At 41.9% G+C, this 18,241-nt stretch overlaps 1 protein-coding gene across 1 annotated transcript in view; it reads right to left on the bottom strand.

The window, feature by feature from the left end:
* Positions 1-17: 17 nt before the first annotated feature.
* The window catches only part of LOC105987108 (adenylate kinase isoenzyme 5-like), a 55,780-nt gene continuing 37,556 nt past the window's right edge, over positions 18-18,241 (bottom strand). The window contains exons 4-5 of the mRNA XM_013018266.1: positions 15,004-15,195; positions 18-1,217 (exon numbers count right to left, since the gene is read on the bottom strand). Of these exons, the coding sequence (XP_012873720.1) occupies positions 1,149-1,217; positions 15,004-15,195 (261 nt within the window). The 3' untranslated portion in view covers positions 18-1,148. The remainder of the gene's footprint in view (positions 1,218-15,003; positions 15,196-18,241) is intronic.

Genomic DNA, 18,241 nt, shown 5'->3' with positions numbered 1-18,241 from the left:
CATATCTGTTTCAAGGAAAAAAATGACTTTAAAAATACAGTTCTGTTTCAGAAATGGATCCTTATAGTTGCACAACATTGAAGAAAAAGAAAATCATGCAAACAGGAACTATAGAAATTTGTAGTAGCTGAATGGAAGATGTTATTATTTAGTAGGATACAGAAGAAGCTCTTATTTGACAGGAGATAGCACAAAAAAGAACCCACATATCACTGGTTTGATGCACAGTTTGCAAACCCCTGGGAGGGGCCCATATGAGACAAATATAACACCGGACTCTGCAAAACACCTGCTTGCTAACATGCCCTTGCCACCCACAGCAGTTTAGTTACTGTTGCTCTGTTTCTTATTTGCTTGACATTTAATAAGTGGGGCATCATCTCAAATAAAAATTATGAGATGATATTTGTCCAGTGATTGAAAGAGATCATGCTTTTAGATTATTTTTGGATATTGATACTAATTTATAATGCACCACTGTGTAAAGTGATGACATTTGTTCTCTTAGCCATTGTGACACTATTCCAAGTAACCAGTTTGCTAGAGAATGTTATTGAAGGCTCACATGGGTCTTGCCATCTTGGAAAAGCTATACAATGTTATATTTCAAAAAAAAAAAAAACTTCTAGCAAGTGTTACTTGCTAGATAGGTCTATATGATATATAGACCCATTGCCTTAGTCACGCCTCTTTGGCTCTAGCCTCTAGTGGATACAAATTGAAATAGCCAGCCTCCAAAGGAGGATACCTAAGCCTGTTCCCATGTTCAGGACCTCAGGGCCTCAGGGAAGACCAGACACATCTTGGGGTGAGGACAGATGTGATAGTAGTTAGGGACACTGGTAAGAATAGAACCAGATGATCTGACTCCAGCAAGGCCTAGGAGGTACAGCTGACACAGATTGACATTACATTGTTGTTCGCATACTGACATCACTGAGGTGTGACCTACGTGATAGAAAGTATAAGGAAAATGGACAGTCCAAAGAACCCCCATGCATGATTTCCAGACAGCACTCGCACAGACTGGCCATCATATCTGGATATGGGAGACACAAAAAGCTTAACTTGAAACCAAGGAGTGAACTTTTGAATGTATATTTCCAATCTTAGCAGACATTCATTTTTGCCTTCGTTCACGTTTGCCTTCAGAAAATAGAGTCAATAGCTGTGCAGAGTTGAAGAAAAACTTCTTCTGGTGTTCCTTCTGCATTTATCTGTGTGGAAGGAAAAAAACAGTCTCACAAATGCTTAAGTCAGGCCATGTTTCAACAAATAGATTTTGTTAGGCAAAATTTTAAAACGTGCCCCTCCCCCCATAAAACAGGGAAGTGATGAGTAATGGCTTAAGTTGAGGCTTAAGTTAAAACATGAAAACATCAGTCAGGTAATGAGAATATTTCTTTTTTTGGACAATGTCACCCCTTCCTTGGCTCTCTCCCAGGTTTTCCCTCCTATCCCTGCCCACAAAGGTGTATTGTTCATTTTCAATGTGTCTTGTGAATACCATTGCTGCATCTGTTAACTCTGTTCCTCCATTTTCATGTTCCCCCTGCCAGCCTTCCCCCCAAAAAACAGATAAACGATGAAAAGAAAAACTTGAATTCATTATTTCCTGATGTTCCTCTCCTTTAGCCTCAGTTGAAGTATCTAGACACAGTCTTCAATATGTACCCAATTATTTGAATACTTACCCACATAAAACCTTCACATGGATGTTTATAGCAGTTAAATTCATAAAGTGATCAAGATACCATTCAGTATTTGAGTGAATAAATGAACTAATACTAGAAAATGGAATACAATTGAGTGCTGGGGGGAAAATGAGCAATGTGGAAAGACGGGGAACTTAAAATGCATTATCACTGATAGAAGCTAGTCTGAAAATTGACTGTATGTTATAGTTCCAACTAGTAGGAAGTTCTGTAAAAAAGTAATGTAGATAGTAAAGTGATCAGTGTCAAGGTTGAGGGAAGAGAGAGGGATAAATAGAAGGAATTGAGAATTTTTAGGAGATGAGGTTAGAATACATAACTTTTTTTTTTTTTTTTTGTCGGTCATGGAGGTTTGAATCGGGCTGTACACTGTCCCTCAGCTCTTCAGCTCAAGGCTAGCACCCTACCACTGAGCCACAGCACCACTTCCGGCTTTTTTCTGTTTATGAAGTACTAAGGAATTGAACCCAGGACCTCTCCTGCTGAGCCAATTCCCAGCCCAATACATAATCTTTTAAATTGGTAAAACTTACCAGCATACAACATTAAAAGAGTGCTGATTAGCTAGGCACTGATGATGGCTCACGTCTGCAATCCTAATTACCATACAAGGCTAAGATCTGAGGATTGTGGTTTGAAGCTAGCCCAGGCAAGAAATTCTGTAAGACTCTTATCTCTAGTTAGCCAACAATATATGGAAGAGGAGATTTGGCTCAACTGGTAGAGTGCTTAGCCTTGAGAGTAGAAGCCAAGTGAGATAACAAGACAGTTCAAGTCCCAGTAATGGCATATTAAAAAAAAATGGTATAAATCAGAGTGGGGAATATTGGCTCTAAAAATTGTTTGACACATGGGACAGATTGATGTGCTTCCTGCCACCCATTTGCTTGTTCTGATAATTTTACATGGCCCAGAAATGTTATAAATATTCAAATGGTCCTTGGTAGGAAAAAGTATCAGTGTAGATTGTAACAAATGTACCACTCTGGTAAGGAATGCTTGCAGTTGGAGACAGGTGTATGGGGATATTTTATGTTGAATTTTGCTTTGAACCTAAGACTGCTCTAAAGTATAAATTAAAAGCAATAGCAACATCCAAGTGGCTGGTGGTTCATGCCTGTAATCCTCGCTACTCAGGAGGCTGAGATCTTAGATTGTGGTTCGAAGCCAGCCCAGGCAAGGAAGTTTTTGAGACTCTCTTAATTATACCCCAAATGCTGAAAGCTGTGGCTCAAGTGGTAGAATGGAAGCCTTGAGCACAAAAGCTCAGGGACAGCACTCAGGCCCTGAGTTCAAGCCTAGGACCAGCACTAGAAAACAAAACATCCTACAAAACCCATTAACAACCAAAAAACTGGTGTTTGAGTAAAACATTGGTACAGGAAAAAGGAGACTGGCATTACTTCAAATGAGACCTCTGAGTATTGTGAAGCATTTGGAGCAAGGTGGGAAAAGGGCTGCGATGGCAGCGAAGTAGGGGGAAGAGGGACAGGAGTGTGGAGAAGGTCAGCATCTGCCTAGAGATAGTTACTCCAAGGAGTCAGTGACAGGAAGTAGGAAGGAGCCTGAAGGCACTACCCTTTCCTCTTTCCTAACACCAGCCAAATGCTGAGATTGAAGGAAGCCTGAGCAGCACACAAGTACCCTGTATGCCAGAGTGATGCTGGGGACACAGGCATCTGTTTCATCACAGGACCGTTGTCATCAGGTAGTCTCCAGACTAACTATAGGAAAGCTGATGTGCAGAAGACCACTTGAAGAGGAGGCACACCTGCCATCCTGCTGCCCACCTGGGTAAGTGGTAGGCCTTTGTCATGGCCTAACAGCTTCTTCAACACATTCAAACTAGCTACAATTCACTACAAAATTCAACTTTTCTTGGCTAGCTAGAACCCAGCATTAGCACAAAGCACTGTGTATTATTATTGTTGTTGTTATTATTAACAGACTGGGTTTATTTCACTTTATGTAGTGCCAAGGAATTGAACCCAGGGCCTCATGCATGCTAGGCAAGCACTAAGCTACATTCCTAGTCCCTGTGTGTTATTATTATTAAAGAAAAATAAATCAATGTTACTTGCAAAAGCATGACTAAGACTATTCAGGACCATTGCAATAGGCATAGAAGCCACAGCAATGGCACTTTGCAATGAGACAGATTAGTCTTCATTTTGAATAAAGCATGGGCCTGTGGGAATTAATATTTAGGGAGCAATACGGGGTCCATATACAAAACTACTAAGCTGTAGTCCTTATTGAAGACAAGCTAGGGTGGATGAGACACTCCTGGAGGCTAGCAAGGTGAAGAATGTGGTCAGTGAGCTGGAGTGAGCGTATGTGGCAGGTGGGCAGGGGTGGGGTGAAACGGGCTTGCTAGGGTTCTCTGTGAAAACTGGTTTTAATAATCACGTGTACACACAGGCCTGAAGGTTCAGAGCCTGAATATGAAAGTAGAGAATCGTTGTCAATGGCCAGCCACACAGTAAGTTCTGAGGACAGGGTCATTACTCAGCATTGAATTCCTCAAAGCCTGTGGTTGTAGGTATATAGGGGGGAAACAAAAGTTTGAGTAAAAAAATGTGTCTTCTGTGTCCATATTCCTTCTTTCCTCGTGGAAATGAGCTGCCTAGAGCAGAAAGTTGCTCCTGGAACTCATTTTTTAGGTCCATATCCAGGGCATCATGGAAGGATAAAGGAGTTTCTCTATGGAAAGCCTGCAACTTGGTTTCTGCAGAGGCCAACTGAGACAGTGCCTACAAGGCAAGGCTTGTGCTTTTCTGATGGCCAGGAGGTTCTCAGTGTGGTCTCCCCAACCAGGCCATTCTGGTCTTTTGAGAGAAGCTATGGTTAGACCCCTTGAGCTTTCATTGGACCACATCTGTGTCCACCCAGCACCTCCCCCCTTTATTTAATTAAAACAACAACAAAAACCCCTGCTCCATCAAATACATGTACTGTGGTGTTTGTGAGGGCCAAAGACTTAAGAGATTTAAAGACAAAAATCAATCAAGTGGCCAGGTGCCAGTGGCTCAGGCCTGTAATCCTACCTACCCAGGAGACAGAGATTTGAGGACTGCAGTTTGAAGCCAGCCTGGGCAGGAAAGTCCTTGAAACTCTTGTTCTCCAATTAACCACCAAAAAAGCTGGAAGTTGTGATTCAAGTGGCAGAATGCTAGTCTTGAGTAAAAAGATTCAGACACTGTCCAGGCCTGTGTTCAAGCTCTAGGACTTGTGCATGTATGTGTGGGCACACACACACACACACACACACACACACACACACACACACACACACACACACAGCCTTTTTTTCTTTCTTCCCCTCCATTTTCTTTCTTTCTCCCTTCCCTTCTTCCTTCTCTCTTTCCCTCCCTTCCTCTCTCTATTTTTTTTTAATGCAGATCCTGGGGGCTTGAACTCAGGGCCTGCATGCTGTCCCTGGGCTGTTTTTGTTTTTCTCAAGGTTAGCACTCTTCCACTTGAGCTACAACTCCATTTACTGCTTTTTTGGTGGTTAATTGGAGATAAGAGCCTCACAGACTTTCCTGTCCAGCTGGCTTCAAACTAGGATCCTCAGATCTCAGCCTCCTGAGTAGCTAGGATTACAGGTGTGAGACACTACTTAGCTCAGTCAGGTTTTTTAAATGGAAAAAGCAGCCTTTTTCTTGAGTGAGTGGAAAAATCTATTAGGCTATCTGCAATCCTCATTAGGCCTGTATAGCAAAGTTGTGAGAATAAAATTTCAGAGGCAATTAGTCAATGTTTTTGTGTGTATTTGCCAGTACAGGCGCTCAAACTCAGGTCCTGGGCACTATCAGCTTTTTTGCTCAAGACAAGGCACTCTACCACTTAAGCCTTAGCTCTGCTTCCACCTTTTTTTTTTTTTATATATAGTTAATTGGGGATATAAACTTTTCTTCTGCAACTGGCTTTGAACCCAGATCTTCAGACTGCAGCCTCCTGAGTAGCTAGTATTAGAGGCATGTCTACCCAACTCCCAGCTTGCTTTCTTTTGTAGGAAGGAATATGCATGTAGTGGGAAAAGCTAGATTTCTTTTTAAAGCACTAAAAAAGAGCACTGGGCTAGGGATGTAGCTCAGGGGTAGCTTGCTGTATGAAGACTCTGGTTTGAACCTCCAGTTCTACAGCAAACAGAAGAAAATCCAGCTGAATGCAGTTAGACCAGAGCCTTTTGTCTCCGTTCTTTTGGTTCTGCTTAGGTTATTTCCATGCACTTGTGCAGTTTTTGGTAGTTAATCAGAGGTAAGTGTCTCATAGACACTTATCTGAATCCCAAAGTGGATTCTCCTTGCTCATCTGAATTCCTATGTAGATACTTTTTTAAAGAGAAAAATAAATGGGTTTTATATTTTCATAGATAACTGCAACAGACTTCTCAACAGGGCCAAATTCCTATATGCTTTTAAAGGACATGTTAGGGCAAATAGCTTGAGCAGAGGTAAAGCAGTTAACAAGGTGCTAGTGTTTCAAGTCTCAGTGAACAGAGTACAGTCCTGGGTGATTAGCATACTGATTGTTTTGTGAGAAAGAGACTTCCTGGGCAACTGCAGAGCCAGATTCCCTCCAAAGCTGGCAATGTTTGCTCTGTAATCATAACTTATCACATTAATTTTCAGCAACTCACTTTTCCCATGACTAGTTAAAAAAGTAAGTTCCTTTTTTCTTAAAACAAACAAAAAACAACATCAACAAAAACTATCCTTTTGCTGAGTGCCAGTGGTTCATGCCTATAGTCCTAGCTACTCCAGAGACTGAGATCTGAGGATTGCAATTTGAAGCCAGTTGGGGCAGAAAAGTCTATGGGACACTTATCTCTGATTAACAAAAAATGCACAAGTGCAGCTGTGGCTCAAGTGGTAGAGTGCTAGCTTTGAGCAGAAAAGCTCAGGGACATTGTCCAAGCCTGAATTCAAGCCCAAGGACTGGCATCAAATAAATAAAAAAATAGAATTATCCTTTAGTTGTCAAGGGGCTTCAATTCAACATGGCAATTTGGAAGTACAGTACATCTTGATCAATGTCATCAAGTTCCTAGTTCTGAAGTAGCAAAGTGAAATTGTATGACATTTTAGTGTATTTGTGTGCGTGCATTATATATGTCAGTACTAGGGCTTGAACTGAAGGTCTGGACAATGTTCCCTACCTTTTTCCACACAAGGCTCCCTCTACCATTTGAGCCACAGCTCCACTTTTTGTTGGTTAATCGGAGAGAAAAATCTTATGGACTTTCCTGCCTGGACTGGCTTTGAACTGCAATCTTCAGATCTTAGCCTCCTGAGTAGCTAGGATTGTAGGTATGAGCCACTAGTACCAGGCTTTTAGTGTATTTAACTGAGGTAAGGTTGGTAAACCAGAGAACAGGGGAAAAAATATATATATTAATAAATGTTGAAAGGATCAGACTTAAAAGTTAAAACCCAGAAGCAACTGACAAAAAACATTTAAGCTTCCCTCCTACCACACCTACTTCTGGATGGTAAGTTAGACATAAGAGGGGCAACTAAATCTGCCTTCTCCTTTGAAATGGCAAAAAGTCTAGGAACTCGTCATAAATGGGTAGAGAAAAAGAATGAAATGCACATCTAGCAAGAAGTCCTGAAAGTTACCTGAGTTTTGGGTGGGCTTCACCAAATCTAGTCCACCCAAAGCTATTGTCTCAGGAGCAAGAGTTAGATGGATAAGTGTTTGTCTAGCTCAGAAAGTGTAAAAGCTACAGTTAGGATCTGCCATTTTGAGTCTGTAACTCTCATTCCTACATGGAGAACAGAAAATGTTTCCCTTTTTTTCTGTTTCTCTTTACTTGAAGTCTGTTAAACTAAACTAAGTCCTTGCAAAAACTTCCATCTTGCTTGACTTTGGTTTTTGTCAAGTGCTTTTCATATGTGGATCTGAAGGACCTGTAATTTTACATGGAAATTGGGAAGCTGGGGGAATTCCTCATCTATTCTCCTGTGACAGAGCTGCTTCTAAAAATTTACTGTTTTCAGTATGAAACATACTATGAAAACCTGCCATGACAATAAAAGAAATGCAAATCAAAACAACATGGAGAGCCCACCTCACCCCAGTTAAAATTTGCCATTATCAAGAACACCAATAATAACAGATTCTGGTGGAGTTGTGGTCAAAAGGGAATGCTACTACACTGTTGGTGGAAATGTAAACTTGTCCAACCACTCTGGAAAGCAGTATGGAGGTTCCTTAAAAGACTAAACATAGAGCTTCCCCATGACCCAACAATTTTACTCTTGGGCATTTACCCAAATGACCACAAACCAGCCTGCACTAAAGCTAACAGCACAACAATGTTCACTGCAGCATTGAACACACACACACACACACACACACACACACACACACACAAACATGGAATTCTATGCTTCCATCAGAAAAAGTGCCATTGCCCGTTAAATGAAATAATACAAAGTAAGATCCAAAGAAACACAGGCTGAATGGTTTCCCTCATTTGTATTAACTAGAATAGGTCTAGGATATTCTTAGGAGAGGACCACAATAACTCAATAGCTATGTGCATATGACCATATAAAATGATGCTTATTGAAATGAATTCCAAGAAATGAAAACAAGAGTTTTTTTTCATTGTACTGTTTGTAGTTATTTCTTTTTTCTTTCTTTTTTTTTTCCCCTTTGGGTTTATTCCCTGATGTCACTGAAGTTTACCTGATTTGAGGAAGGGAAGGTGTTCTTTTTTTTTTTTTTTTTTTTGGGTCCGGTCATGGGGCCTGAACTCTGGGTCTGGGCGCTGTCCCTCAGCTCTTCAGTTCAAGGCTAGCACTCTACCACTTGAGCCACAGCGCCACTTCTGGCTTTTTTCTTTTTGCTTATGGGGTGTTGAGGAATTGAACCCAGGGCACTCTACCACTGAGCCACCTTCCCAGCCCCAGGGAAGGTAAATTACAGAAATAGTGGGGCAGTTCAGCAGTGATAGACACTATGTTGGAAATGAACTTTACAACTTGGGTGGGGGAGGGACCTGGGGAGAGGAAAAAGTGGGAGAAAACAAGGGAGGGAGTACTAGTGTTAAAAAAGAAACATACTCATGACCTGACTTAGGTAACTGTAGCCCCACTGTACATCACCTTTACAATACAATTTAAATAAAAAATAACACTGCCATGAGTGATGAATACAGAAAAAGTTCTACTTTGTGTGAGTGTGTGTGTATGTGTGTATGTACACATGCATGTGCATATGTGCATGAAGGTTCTGGTACTTGAACTCAGGGCTTGAGCGCTGTCCCTGAGCTTTTGTGCTCTACCACTTTGAGTCACAGCTCCATTTCCAGCTTTTTGGTAGTTAAGTTGGAGATAAGAATCTCACAGATTTTCCTTCCCTGAGCTGGCTTTGAACTATGATCCTTAGATCCCAGCCCCCTGAATAGTTAGGATTACAAGTATAAGCCCCCAGCGCTGGGTAATTAATTTGTTTTAATAAAAAAAAACTCTAGGCAAATGAACAGGAAATAATGAATATCAACGAAAAGTAAAATAATCAGGAGAGTGAACTGCTAGGTCAGGAAGGCATGTCTATGGCACATCGTGCTTTTTTTCTTTAGTTTATGAATCTATGACCACCAAACAACTGGCTGGTTCAAACACTGCCCATATCTATGTGTGTTCTTCCTGGGTCTCTTACACTGTTCACAAGCTTGCTTAAGTTTTCATTTTTGCTTTTTATGTATTGGTAACATGGTGCATCTGGGTCAAAACTAGCCTATCAAAGAGTGGGTTAGGATTATTATCTGTGGGACAGTATCTTCTAATCTTGTTCTCTATTAAGCCAGACACAGCTTTATACCACAGAGATCTGTCACCCGCCGAGGCAAAGGATAACAGCAGCAACTCTGCAGTCCCTGTGCCTGGTTGGGGAAAACCATTATAGACACATCTTTCACAAGGGAAGGTTATGTAAAAAGATGGCTTCTGGGGAGTCTTCCATTCCCACGCATAGTCAGACCACATAGTTCTCCTCATTTGCAAGGCTGTAGGAGGTTATATATACCTTTCTTTTAGAGGCTTAAGCACAGGCTTTTGCAAAAATACAAGGATAGTTTATAATCTACATTACATGGCTTCTCTATAAATAGGACTTTTCAAAGCACTTGCAGTTTCTCAGTGTTCCATAGTACTGTTTTTCTTCTTTCTCTGCTCCATTCTGTTTGAAGTTTAAATTTGACAAACAGATCTTTTCATAGATATGAAAAAAATTATCCTTTGTTAAAGTGACCTTGCTAAGACTGATCTGTTCAGTTCTGTCCTTCCTTAGGTTCTCATGGTCTGGTTGTCAGCCCATACTTCTTAGGACAGCCTAGAACTGTGCCAAGTGGAGCCACTGGTCACGAGGGCTGCGGAACACTGGAAATGTGGCTGGTGCAACTGAGGAGCTCAGTATTTAGTGCTGTGAGAATTAATCTAAAGTTTTAAGTTTATATTTGACTCATTTATCAGAAAATTAAAAAATATATTTGGAACAACTTAGACCATGGGAGATCAAGAGCAGAGACAAAACCCACCATGTGACCAAGGCAACTGCTGAGGGAGTCAGTGAAGAATGTGGACAGATCAGTACAAAGGTCTGGTATTCTCTCTGGCTTATTCTTTGGGTTGGATACGGCTCAATAAAACACAACTCAAGGGCTGGAAAAGGTGACTCGGTGGTAGAGTGCTTGCCTTGCATGCCTGAGACCCTGGGTTTGATTCCTCAGCACCACATAAGCAAAAAAAGCTGGAAGTGGTGCTGTGGTTCAAGTGGTAGAGCTCTAGCCTTGAGCTGAAGAGCTGAGGGACAGCGCCCAGACCCAGAGTTCAGTCTCTACAACCGACTGACAAACAAACAAACAATAAATAAAACCCCACCACAACTCATTTCATGAGGATTGCAGGGTTCAGAACACAGTGCATTGAATACAAAGGACTTTGCAGGAATTGAGGGACCATATGACAAACAGGAAAAAGATTTTCATAGTTATCAAGAATGAGTTTCTCAGCCAGGTGGTAATGGCTCATGCCTGTAATCCTAGTTACTCAGGAAGCTGAGCTCTAAGGATCGCAGTTCCAAGGCAGACTGGGTAGAAAAGTCCATGAGATTCTGATTTCTATTAACTAGCAAACAGCCAAAAGTGGTTCAAGTGGTAGAGTGCTATCTGGGAGCAAAAAGTTAAAGGACAGAGTCCAGACCTTGAGCTCAACCTATAGCACAGGTGTGCATGTGTCACCACACACACACACACACACACACGCACGCACGCACACGAAAAAAAAATGAATTTCTTAGTCCCTTAGAGACAGAAGATTTATGTCTAACTTCTGAGATAACGAGACAGAACCTTAGTACTGATCTAAGTTCACTTCCCCCTTTGTCTTGAACTCACGTTGTACAGGTCTTTCCAGCATCCCTGACAGGGCCTCATTTAGTTAATTTCCAGTAGGAAATCTATCAGTAGAACTACAAGCAAAAACCTATTAAAGATAGATAGTCATAGGAATTCTGCCAAACTGAAATGGAATTACTACCTATTGCCAATGGAATTAGAATTCATAATCTGTTTCTCTGTGTCTCTCCATGTCTGTGTGTGTCTCCATTTCTGTATCTGTCTCTGGGCTATGCTGTGTCCCAAAACAAGCATCAGTCCTTGGCTAAGTGGCAATGTCCTTTGAAGGTGAGAATTTTCCCTTATACCTCACTAGTGGGTTGTTTTTGAGTATAGTTTAATACTGTAATTGCAAAAGAGCAGCAGAGGAGAGAGAACACAAAGGCTAGCTGTGAGAGGCTTCTGTTCCTCACATCTCAATCCTATCATTGATCTGTCAAAGTCTCTCAGAGACCACAGGCTGTGTAGGGAGCTTGGCACTCTGCCCTCCAGAGGAAATCAGAACATGATCAGTGCCCAGTGCCACCAGTATTTGAGGGACTCTAAAATGAGATTAACACAACCTGCCCACTCTGTTCATTGGTAGCTCTGGACTGGGGGGCCCCCTGGCCCCATATCTCCACTCTTGAATTGGAAAACCAAACCAAACCAAACCAAAGATGGTTGCATTAATATCTTCTAGGCCACATAACCTTGCTATGCATTCACTCATCAAAACAGCTACTCAGTAGGCTGAGATCTGAGAAAAGCGATTTGAATCATGTCTGGGCAGACAAATTCTAGCAACTCATCTCCAATTAATCAGCCAAAAGCCAGAAGTGGAACTGTGGCTCAAGTGATAGGGCATCAGATGTGGTTGAAAAAGGAGAGAGGAAAAGGAAGAAAAAGTATTGGGCATGTGTAAGTGCAGGTGTGTGCACAATTCCACACCTGCCCCCAGTTCTAATCTACTTCCTCTTGAATGGAGGCTGCCCTTTGTTACTTGTACTCAATATAGCATAGAAGCAAGGCCACATGGCCTCGTAGCCTAGGTGAGAGTGCATGGTATCGCAGCTGCTGGTGGACCCCTGGACCTCCTTCCTTGTGTGCTTCCAATGGGGCTTCACCTTTTGAACCTGGAAAAAAGCTTCAAGAAGCACAGGTTGCTCTAGAGAAGCTGTCTGCAGGTGCTCAGGTCAACTGTTCCAGCCAAACCATCCTTGCTAAGATGTCATCGTGAGAATGAAGAGCTACCATTGCAGTGGTGGCCCCAATTCTTTTGGGCCATCCCTGGCCATTTGAACAATTCCAGCAGAAGCCCTCAGCTGTCAGAGCAGAGCAGAGCTCCCCTCATGCCCCTGCACAACCCTTCCCTCACTCTTCATGCACTGAAGCCATGATGATAGAGTAAGTGGTTTCTTATATACAGATAGCTGGAACAGATAAGTAAACTCAAACTGGAGGTCTAAAAAAAATCCACAGAAAAAAGACAAAATATACAATTTTAGTGACTCAGCAGATAAGACTCCTGAAAATCATATACTACAGAAACTAAAAAATTTAAAAATAAAATTCTTTGAATACTAAGCACTCTGTGTGTGTGTGTGTGTGTGTGTGTGTGTGTGTGTGTGTGTGTGTGTGTGTGTGTGTGTTGTGTGCATACACTAATAGTGGAGTTTAAATTCTGGGCTTTGCCCTTGCTTGGTTTTCTTGTTTTTGGATGATGCTCTACCACTTAAGCCACATCTACAGACTGACTTTTGTCGGTTATTTTAGGATTGGAGTCTCAAGGACTTTTTTTGTCTAGCCTAGTTTTGAATTCTTATCTTCTGGGTCTCAGGCTCCTGCATAGCTAGGATTACATGCATGAGCCACTAGTACCTGGGTAACATGGGATATTTATTAGATACTTTCTGTCCTTTTATCACTTTGTGCCAGGTACTGTGTTGCAGACTGGTAATAAAGCAGTGAACAAAACAAATGTAATTCCTGGAGTATAGCAGTTCTGTTTTTTTTTTCCCATTAAACATTTTGGTCTTTAAAAAATATTACCAAGGTGGGCTTTGGTGACTCAGGCCGATAATCCTAACTATTCAGGAGGCTGAGATCTGAGGATGTGGTTCAAAGCCAATCTGGGCAGGAACATCTATAGGATTCTTATCTCCAATTAACCACCAGAAAACTGGAAGTGGCACTGTGGCTCAAGTGGTAGAGTATTCACTTTGAGCTGAGGGACAGCGCCCAGGCCCAGAGTCCAAGCCCCACAACTGACAAAAAAAACATATAAAAATAGTCTTCTTTATGATGATACCTAAGATAGCTATGGCATGTTGGTGGGGGTATTTATAGTAATTAAGATTAGCTGTAAGAATAAAGAATTAATTATTAAACAAAACAAAACCAAAAATGGATGAAGAAAGAAAAGGTGAGAAAATGTATTGATTTATTTGTGATTATTTTTCTGTGGAAGAATTCTGGATAAATTTTACTTTTCTCTTTGTCTTCTCAAATGTTTTAGTTCCCTCCCTCCCTCTCTCCCTCCCTCCCTCCCTCCCTTCCTTCCTCTTGTGCTGATCCTGGAGCTTGAACTCAGGGTTTAGGCACTGTCTCTGAGCTGCTTTTGCTCAAAACTAGTACTGTATCATTTGAGCCACAGCTCCACTTTCAGCTTTTTTTTTTTGTAGTTTAGTGGAAATAAGAAGTCTCACAGACTTTCCTGCCCAGGCTGACTTTGAACCACAATTCTCATATCTCAGTCTCCTGTGTAACTATAAGCCACTGGTGTCTGGCTTGCTTCTTTCTTTAAACAATGCATACTTTATTATTTTCATACTTAAGAAAATTATAAATCAACTTACACTTACTTACATACTTATCAGCTTATAGAATCTGTCCATGTTCTCTGAGGTATATTTCTGCATTTTCTCTCAGTTCACAACAAGCCCTCCTCCTCTGGAATTTTTAGTCTCCACCTACTTTGTATGGAAGAGATCTAGGCAACCCTGTTCATAGCAACAAAGCCTTAGTGAATTAAAGCTACATCTTCAAAGAGACTCTCTTAATAATCAGCCCCAACAACATATCCTTTTGTTTTATTCATAGTTAAAAATTATTTGCCTATTGTTTTCCTCTCTTACTTTCCTTTCTCTCTCTCATGTAGCTGATACTGCCCAACCCCCTACATACCTCTAGTTTCATCTACTAATTTGCTCTCCCCTCAAAGCATTAATGATCGTAAGAAACTGATGAAGTGAAGTGAGTGCTCATTGTGCACTGGGTAAAACTCCAGAATTCAAAGGACCTAGAAAAGCTGAAGTCTAGACATCACTTAAGAAGGTTGGGGAAGAAATGAATGGGGATGGGGGGCAGTTGAGTGCAGTCATAATATTCGATCTACATCTGTGAAAATGAAACCAGGTAAATTGGGGGGCTGGGTTGGATTGGGAAGAGATGGGGAGAATAAGGACACAGGTGATGTTGATCAAGAGACATTGCATTCATAAACTAACATGTGAATTGTACAACTACTTGACAATAACTAGAAAGAAAGGAAGAAAAAAAAGAAAGGAAGAAATTGCCCAAGAGTTTGGGGGCTTCTGCTGCTTCTTCTTCTCTTCCTCCCCTCTGTGACAAAGGAATATTCAACAGTTATAATAGCACCTGTGAAGCTTAAATGAGAAGTTTTTATGGCCCCTATAATGACACATATTTAAACGTGATTGACACAATAGTGAAGACAGTAGGGGAGTCATATTTTTGCCCAAATTCTGTAGCTTCATGTACCTCAAGTCCCCGTCACCAAAGCTCTCCAATCATTTCTCTTTCCTTGGAAAGAAGAAAAGTGGCAGACCACTGTCTTGGGGTAGGGGTGGGGGTGGGGAGGGGACTGGTGCTTGCCTTCCGCAGCTGTGTTTTTGCCTCATAGTAGGCCATCACGGGGATGGACGCTCGGTAGTAGGTTTCCAGACGCTTGGCAATGGTCTTGGTGGTGTCCTCTAGGCACGGGCTGCTCTGGCTCCTTTGGAGAAGGCGGTTGGTCATGGTGTCTGCCGAGCAGTCCATGCAGATCACCAAGTGTGGGACTCCAATCTGTGGGGTGGGGACCAGATCACAATATGTTCAGAGAATCCAGTGTGCTGGTGTTCAGGAAAGAATGAGGCCTCTCATTCTTGTAGTTGTTGGCCTTCTAGTTTCTTTCTAGCACCCGGCACTGCCTCTTAGTTTCTAGAGGGACTGGACTTCATGGCTCCTCCACTCCATGGTAGACTCTGGCTATGAGCTACCTCAGAGCTGTCTTTTAAGGTCATCTTACTCAATTATAGGCTGCCCAGTGCCATCAGAGTCTGTCCTTTACACTTAAGTGAGCCAGATTGTGTGTGTGTGTGTGTGTGTGTGTGTGTGTGTGCATGCTTCTCCTATAGGAAGTCTTCTCTGGGCTACTGAGGCCAAGCTGACCACTTCCTCCTTCATTCACCAATTCATCTTCTTGTAGCTACCAGTAGCACACATGGTTGGGTGTATGTGGTGGTAGGTTGGAGGATCCTAATGGCAGAGTCTGCACAATTGGAGCCACATTGACTAGGGCCACATCTGGCTATTGGTGGCTCATCCATCTCCAAGATGGGCTTAATAATTTCCTTACTTTGTAAGCTCTCCCCCCACCCCCAGGGCACAGAGCCCTCTTCTCCCCCTGTATCTGAGCTGACCTAGGATGATTCTGAGCAGAAGAACATGGCTGGAATGATGCTGCATGCTTTTGGACACTGGGGCTTTGCATTTCTGCCTAGCATGGTAGAATAATTGCTATAGAGGAAACCAGATTCTAAGATGTCCAAGTGCCCCGAAACTGCCAAGTCCTGAGGAAAACTTACTATACCAGGACATGCCCGACTCCAGCTTTTGCCACTATCTGACTGTTATGTACAAGGGACTCAGGGTGAGAGACCACCAGTTAAGTCCATCAAACATCAGAACCACATGGTCATATAGTTTTGAGACTGCGTCTTGTAGTATAGTGCAGCTTCACCTCAAATTGGTGATCCTTCCAACTCAGCAACCAAGTGCTAGACTATAAGCATGTGCCACCACAGCTGGCACATATCATTCTTTCAAACCACCTGACTTTGTCATTTACTAAAAATGTTACCTAAAGTCGTTGCACTTCAATTTCTGTTCGCACAATGACTATGATCAAGGAAAGGTAACACACATATGCCACTTGGTGTATGGCATAACATGCAAAACATTAGCTATTATGCTCAGTTTCTCTAGTAGACCCTCACCCTTAGTGTGCAGGGTTTAGGAATCCTGATTTTCTGGTCTCAACTCTTATATACAAAAGGTGATTGAGAAGTGTGTGTATGTGTGTTTGTGTTTTAAATTTCTGAGTGGCACTGGGTTTGAACTCAGGGCTTTGTTAGGCAGACACTTCACCAGTTGATTCACATCCCTGGTCCTTTATTATTTGGTTATTTTATGAATAGTGTCCCTCTCTATGCCCATATACTCCTGAACTGTGATCCTCTTTGTTAAGCTTCCTATGCAGATGACATGTGCACACCATTATGCCTAGCTATTGGTTGAGATGGAGGTCTTGCTTACTTTTGGTTCCGGCCGTCTTCCAGTCAGGATCCTCCTGATCTCTGCCTCAAGTAGCTAGAATTATAAGCATGAGCCACTGCACCCAGCCAAAAAATGTTTTAAGAAACAAATGATGGTGATAAGAGTTGTGACCTGAATCTTCCCACGCTTCTCTAAACTGTTCTCTTTTCCTGGTGTCTCTGGGACATTTTAAGTATGCCTCCATGACCCAACTAGAGCCTTGGTCAAAAAAAGTCATTGTTTCCTGGGTTGGAAAGATTAACATCATAAAAATGGCAATATTTCCCAAGGATATCTACAAATTCAATGCAATAACTATCAATATTCCAACCTTATTCTTCAAAGAAATAGGAGAGGCAATCCAAAAATTTATATGGAACAATAAAAGAATAGTAAAAATGATCCTCAACAGAAAGAACAGTGCTGGAGGAATCAATACCAAATTTCAAACTCTGCTACAATGCCATAGTAATCAAAACAGCTTGGTACTGGCACAAGAACAGACCTCAGGACCAATGAAATAGAATTGAAAACCCAGAAATCAACCTACAGACCTATAGCCATCTAATCTTCGATAAGGGAGCTAAAACAATAGAATGGAAGAAAGACTGCCTCTTCAGTAAATGGTGCTGGCAAAATTGGTTAATCACTTGTAGAACACTAAAGCTAGATCCTTATATATCACCCTGCACCAGAATCAACTCCAAATGGATCAAAGACCTCAGAGTCAAAGCAGACACCCTGAAAACATTACAGGATGGAATAGGAGAAACTCTAGGTCTCCTTGGCATAGGCCAAAATTTTCTTAATAGAGACCCAGAAACACAACAAATCAAAGAAAGGTTGGACAGGGCTGGGAAGGTGGCTCAGTGCTAGAGTGCTTGCCTTGCATGCATGAGGCCCTGGGTTTGATTCCTCAGTACCACATAAGCAGGAATAAAAAGCCGGAAGTGGCACTGTGGCTCAAGTGGTAGAGTGTGAGCTGAAGAGCTGAGGGACAGTGCCCAGGCCCAGAGTTCAGGCCCTACAACCGGACCCTCCCCCAAAAAAACAAAGAAAGGTTGGACAAATGGGATTGCATGAAATTGCAGAGCTTCTGCATGCAAAGGACATAGCTAGCAAGATCAATAGAAAGCCCACGGATTGGGAGAAGATCTTCACTAGCCATACAAGGGACAAGGGTCTCATATCTAAAATATACCTGGAACTCAAAAAATTAAATCCCCCAACAACAAATCCTCAAAGAAACAACTGCCCAACAAATAAGTGGGCTAAAGAGAAACTTCTCTGAAGAGGAAAGAAGGATGGTCAATAGACCCATAAAGAAATGCTCAACCTCCCTAGCCATAAGAGAAATGCAAATCAAAACATTGAGATACCACCTTACCCCAGTTAGAATGGCTATAATCAAGAACTCTAATAACAGCAGATGCTGGAGGGGATGTGGACAGAAGGGAACCCTACTGCATTGTTGGTGGGAGTGTAAACTTGTTCAACCACTTTGGAAAGCAGTATGGAGGTTCCTCAAAAGACT

Source organism: Dipodomys ordii, unplaced genomic scaffold (genome assembly GCF_000151885.1).
Source record: "Dipodomys ordii isolate 6190 unplaced genomic scaffold, Dord_2.0 Scaffold39, whole genome shotgun sequence".
In the NCBI taxonomy this organism is placed as follows: domain Eukaryota; kingdom Metazoa; phylum Chordata; class Mammalia; order Rodentia; family Heteromyidae; genus Dipodomys; species Dipodomys ordii.
Note: the sequence above shows the minus strand (reverse complement) of the source record. Positions and strands in the feature narration are given on the sequence as shown.